The sequence below is a fragment of the Bubalus kerabau genome, chromosome 1 (assembly GCF_029407905.1).
Source record: "Bubalus kerabau isolate K-KA32 ecotype Philippines breed swamp buffalo chromosome 1, PCC_UOA_SB_1v2, whole genome shotgun sequence".
Lineage (NCBI taxonomy): Eukaryota > Metazoa > Chordata > Mammalia > Artiodactyla > Bovidae > Bubalus > Bubalus kerabau.
In genome coordinates, this window is record NC_073624.1 from 22,673,065 (window position 1) to 22,679,169 (window position 6,105).

The window sequence follows — 6,105 nt, forward strand, 5'->3', positions numbered from 1 at the left end:
GTTTAACCTTTCAAGGTTTCTTGTGATTTTACACACCATTTATTAACTACTTATGTAAAGTTTCCATAGAACAACATCCTTGACATTAAACAGCCACAGAGATGAAGAACCAAAAGGAAAGCTACTCAGAACCGAGTATGGTTAAGGACACCAGGAGACAGCAAATGAGAGGTAAGATCCTGAAAAGATCAATTTTAGCAGCTGAGCAGGAGAAAACCTACATGGGATTAAACTTTCAAATTGCCTTTCATTATGTCAGTGGAATGACAGGAACTACCACTGCAAGTGTAAAGCATTTACCCGCTTACATGTTTTTATTAATGAGACTTAGAGCTGGAGTTTGAAATACAGTATTCTAATATGACATATGTGCTGTGTTGTGCTTAGTCGCTCAGTTGTGTCCAACTCTTTGCCACCCCATGGACTGTAGCCCGCCAGGCTCCTCTGTCCATGGGGATTCTCCAGGCATGACTGCTCGAGAAGGTTGCCATGCCCTCCTCTAGGACTACCTACCCAGGCATTGCTGTAATTTGTAGTCTTTGATTTACAACTCGTGAAGCCTTATATTCACTGAAAAAGGAATGGTATATTCTGAGAGGAGGATTGCAATGGTAGATATCATTTTGGGGTCCAAGTTGATGTCTTTGAATTCTCACGGACTTGGGATCTTTTGTTCTTCTAAAATAACTGTCTCCATTACTCCTTTCTCAGTGTTTCCTTTTCTCTCCCTGCAGATTCACCGTCAGCTCGAGAGAAGCTCATTGTTGTGATCCTGGGAATCGTCTGTTTTGTCTTGATGTATACTATAGTGAGAGTGAAAACTTTTATTCCACGTAAGTCAAGTTTTGAAAGATGATGACTGAACCTTTCATTTTAATGATCGTCAGTGCCTCTAAAATGTCATATTATTATGGAATAGAACTCTCATTTTAATGTGTGCTTTTAGCCTAAGTATTGAATGGTTATCCTGAGTTGAGCAAAGTATAAATTACAGAATGATTGTAGGGAAAATTAAATATATACACAGATATTTTCTGATTTCAAAACTCAAAGATATACTTTAAGAAACTGAAACACCTTATTGAGAACAACAAATTAATTCTTGAGATTGCTTGAACCAAGTATTGTAAGAGGTGGTGGAGTGTTTTCTCTAAGATTTTTGAAATATACACCCCCGTCTTCATTACCTCATTAATTATTCTAAAAGCAATATTTTCCAGATCATCCTAAATCCATGTTAAACACCATGTTTAAACTAAAAACTAAAATTATTATTATTTATTTAGATCAATGTAAATATTTTAAAAGATTATTTCCATTTTTTTCTAGGTACCCAAATATCAGAACAGAGTAAGTCCTCTCTGATAACAAAGCTCCAGAAAGGTATATAATGATTTCAAACTTCTATTATAAATATAGTTTGTATTTTGTCTCTCTTTTAGGCTAGTGAAGATAGAAATAGATCTGGGGATTAAACGTAAATTATAAAAGCAGGCAACAATATTCCTAAATAATGATTATAGGAGAGTCTTTCGCCCTATGCAACAATATCATCACCATATCCATTGTTGGCAATTGGCCATAATTTCCTCCTGTTATAATATGATAAGTGACAAATAATTTTGCTATTCTAAAATAGAAGTTTCATTTCTTGATTTTTAGGACATGTAAATAGTAAATATTTCTATGTGTTTGCTTTATATGGGGCCATAAATTGGGATATGAGAGACAGACCCTCTCTATGAATGTATGAATGAGATTTGTTTTATATGTACCAGACTTGAGGATGCATAGATATGTTATTTTATATATGTGTGTGTATGCATAAATGTTTATATCTATGCATATGTGTAAGTTAATTTTTATTTTTCAAATTCAAATTGTTTTTGAATAGTAATTCATAATCTTTCTTCAGAATGTGATTGTGGTCATTGTCCACAAGACTGGTTTACATATTCCAACAACTGCTATTATACTAGTTTGGAAAAAAAATCGTGGGATGAGAGTTTGATATCCTGTGCTACTAAGAATTCTACTCTGCTTTATATAGATAATGAAGAGGAAACGGTAAGATATTAAATGTTTCCAACACTTTGTTAAAGGCTTCATTTAGTCAACATTACATTTGTTAGGATTCACTTGTGCTTTTGTACATATTTGTAGCTTGTTTATTTTAAAATCTGCTAGTATTCCATTAAACAATGGAATATAACTTTATGATACTTTATTTACATTTTTATACCGTTCATGCATGTGTAGTAATTTCTGGTTCTTGCTTTTCATAGAAAACCATGTTTCTAAAAATGCTATTAAATTCTAAAATACACTATGCTATCTAATTTTACCATACATAAAGGAAAATAAACATATGATTTTGCCTGTAGAATTGTGTAATTGCACATCAGATCATGGAATAGAAGTTTCAACTTCCCAGCAGCCCCACCCCTCTGTAATATCTTATCACTTCTCCACCTCCTTATTTACACACTGTCCTGACTTTTGATATTATAGAATCTCTTTGATTGCTTTTGAATCATATACATGGAATCCTGTGTTCATCCTTAATCATGCAACAGTGTCTGACTCTTTGCAATCTCATTAACTTCAGCCTGTCAGGCTCCTGTGTCCATGGAATTTTCCAGGCAAGAATACTGAAGTGGGTTGCCATTTTCTACTCCAGGACATGGAATCATACAGGTTGTCCCTGTCTCATCACTGCCATATGATATTTTGCAGTTCCTCCAACTTTTTGCATTTATGTGAAGTTTGTAAGTTTCCACAGCTCATTGTGTGAATTCAACAGTTAAGATCCATTCTTTCCAATTCTGCCGGGTAGAGATGGAGTCTTACACCCTCAGGGATAAAGAGGCTTCTTAGCTTCAGTAGTTTTAGTCAAGACATCCCCTTTGCTGGTCCCACCCCCACCCCTATCACCCAGCCCTAGTGTCTCTCAGTGGAGGAAACAGAGGCAATTTCTCTGACTGCTCCTTGTTAGTAAGTGTCTTGATGGATCACCTTGTAAGGCTTACCTGGTGTTGCCTACACGATTCTCTCACACACAGGAGGAATGCCTTACCTGTGCCACCCCCAACAGCTAGGTTAGGTATGGGGTGTTTAGGAAGTAAGAGGTTTAGGTCACTTTCACCTGGTTGGTGGGGAGATACAAGATGCCCCTAATTATCATTCCTTCACCTCCCACCTTGTTCTCTCATCAAGGAGAAGTGATTAGCGATTACAGAGGAGTAGGGTTGCTGAGAAGTCTCAAGCCACATCACCCTTCACTTTCCACCTTTCAGAGTTCTCCTTTCTCGTGTCTTTCATCAGTTCCCATGTTTACAGTTGAACTTAACAGGGAGGAGCGGAAAGAAATGAGTCTCTGACCCCTTGTCTGGTCCACTGATTCCACCAATACAGAAACAGATGGCTTTGGGGTTTATCTAGTCAAAGAATGGTGTCAGGCTCAGAAAACCAAATCCGGCTCTCACGTCACTTATATTCTCAATTTCATTTCCTTAATTTCCCTCTAAAACTGAAATTTTGAGAAACATATAATAGTAGAGAAATCCACTGATATTGTCACAATATCCAGAAAAATGAATGTCATGGAATCTAAAGACTTATTTATAGCCTTGCTATGTTAGTTTTGTCATGAGGAAAAATGAAATTATATGAATCAGAATTTTTCTCATTGCACATATTGAATTACTCCACCTTCTTATCCCTTAGGCTTAATGTCAGATGTAGTTCACAGCTGTAAGTATCCCCAAGTTGTTATGCAAGGTGTATTCTTCTGTGGGATCTCTACAACTAATTCATGTGTTTGTAAATATTCCCTTTATTAAATGGCTGTCGAAAAAAAAAGGAATTTTCCTTATTAACATTAGAACACAGTGAAACTGATAAGTATAAATGTTAAGTTAATTTTGAATCAAAAGTACAGATATTGGTTAATATTTATGGCACTATTAAAACTTCAAACTTTCAACTCTTATATTTTTTAGTGTTAGATTAGAATCTAACATGCTCAATTTGTTCAAAGAATGAAAGATGCTATGAAAGAACACATCCTTTGACTTGCATTTTAAAAATTAACAAACACATTTCATAATGACTATTTAAGTGAAAATTCTTTATTTTGGGCTAGAAATTTCTGATGTCCCTATCAATTGTATCGTGGATTCAAATCTCTCGTGAAGGCCGGGGTCGTCCTTGGAAGTGGCTAAATGGTTCAACTTGCAATCTACAGTAAGTTTGTAAAAAGAATGCTATATAGAGGAAGAAAAATACAAAAGAGAAATATTTTTAAAATAACATGAATACATTTGTCTTAGTCAAATTATAGAAAGCTGAAGGAAGATATTGAAAGTTAATAAAATGTTGATACCAATGTTGAAAACCAGGCTACTCTGTAGCCCAATTTCCTAGTAACAAGCTCTTACTGAAATTTTATTAAAGACTTCATTACCCATTTTCAAAATATCTTGTATTACAGTTACATGGAAAATGCTATTGTTTTATGAGTTGTCTTCATAGAATGTAACAGAATTATGCATTTTTCCATAACAGGATAACAGACAATATATCTGGTGAACGTAACTGTGCTGTACAATCTTTATGGGGCATTGGAGCAGAAGACTGTCAGTTTCCAAATACATATCATTGCAAGCGTAAGCTTGAGAATTAAAATATGAGTTTGGATGCTGTTGGGTAACTTCACCTTTTATGAAATGAAAATAATATTCTGATTGCATACATTTTAAAATGAATTATATTATTTTTTCTGATAATGAATGATTTTCAAAAACAGTTGAAATATAATCGTGTGTGCTCATTCGTTCACTTGTGTCTGACTCTTTGAGACCCCATGGACTATAGGCTGTCAGGCTTCTCTGTCCAAGGAAATCTCCAGTCAAGAATACTGGAGTGGTTCTATTCTCAGATTTTTAAGGAATTTCCACACTGTTCTCCATAGTGGCTGTACCAGAATTATGCGGTATTTACATTTCCATCAACAGTGTAAGAGGGTTTCCTTTTTCTCCACACCCTCTCCAGCTATTGTTGTTTGTCGACTTTTTTATGGTGGCCATTCTGACCGGCAGAGACGGTACCTCATTGTGTTTTTAATTTGCATTTCTCTAGTAATGAGTGGTGTTGTGATATGAGAAAGCTACATGTCTTTTCGTGTGTTTTATTAGCCCTCTGTATATCTTCTTTGGAGAAATGTCTGTTTACTTCTTTGGCCCACTTTTTGATTGGGTTGTTCATTTTTCTGGTATTGAGCTGCATGTACTGCTTGTATATTTTGGAGCTTAATTCTTTGTCAGTTGTTTCATTTGCTGTTATTGTCTTCCATTCTGAAGGCTGCCTTTCCACCTGGCTTATAGTTTCCTTCGTTGTGCAAAAGCTTTTAAGCTTACCTAGGTCCCATTTATATTTTTGTTTTTATTTCCATTACTCTACAAGGTGGGTCATAGAGAATCTTGCTGTGGTTTATGTCAGAGGGTGTTATGCCTCTGTTTTCCTCTAAGAGTTTTAATAGTCTCTGGTGTTAAAATAAGACCTTTAATCCATTTTGAGTTTATTTTTGTTTATGGTGTTAGAAAGTGTTCTAGTTTCATTCTTTTGCATATGGTTGACTGGTTTTCCCAGCATTTGAATCAGTTCTAATGAGGTGGATGAGACTGGAACCTATTATACAGAAGGAACTAAATCAGAAAGAGAACCATCAATACACTATATTAATGCATATATATGGACTTTAGAAAGAAGTTAACAATGATCATATATGCAAGGCAACAAAAGAGACACAGATGTAAAGAACAGACTTTTGGAGTATGTGGGAGAAGGCGAGGGCGGGATGATTTGAGAGAATAGCATTGAAACATGTATATTCCCATATATAAAAGAGATGACCAGTGCAAGTTGGATGCGTGAAGCAGGACACTCAGAGCTGGTGCTCTGGGACAACCCAAGGGATGGGGGAGGGAGGAAGGTGAGAGCGGGGTTCTGAATGGAGGAACACATGCACACCCATGGCTGATTCATGACCATGTATGAGAAAAATACCACAGTATTTTAAAGTAATTATCCTCCAATTAAAATAAA

The 6,105-nt window shown here is 35.7% G+C and overlaps 1 protein-coding gene across 1 annotated transcript; it reads left to right on the plus strand.

Annotated features, from left to right (window-relative positions):
* Window positions 1-4,684, plus strand: LOC129641396 (NKG2-A/NKG2-B type II integral membrane protein-like). Its single transcript, XM_055566128.1, has 6 exons — window positions 1-171; window positions 735-833; window positions 1,330-1,383; window positions 1,916-2,067; window positions 4,145-4,245; window positions 4,567-4,684. The coding sequence occupies exons 1-6, from the start codon at window positions 102-104 to the stop codon at window positions 4,682-4,684; spliced, it is 594 nt and encodes a 197-aa protein (XP_055422103.1). The 5' UTR covers window positions 1-101.
* The last annotated feature ends 1,421 nt before the right edge of the window (window positions 4,685-6,105 follow it).

Excerpts from the sequence above, each read along its gene's own strand:
- LOC129641396 (XM_055566128.1), top strand. The coding sequence starts at position 102 with ATGAAGAACCAAAAGGAAAGCTACTCAGAACCGAGTATGGTTAAGGAC. Across the intron at positions 834-1,329 it reads AGTGAAAACTTTTATTCCAC|GTACCCAAATATCAGAACAG; the intron begins GTAAGTCAAGTT and ends ATTTTTTTCTAG. Across the intron at positions 4,246-4,566 it reads GGTTCAACTTGCAATCTACA|GATAACAGACAATATATCTG; the intron begins GTAAGTTTGTAA and ends TTTCCATAACAG.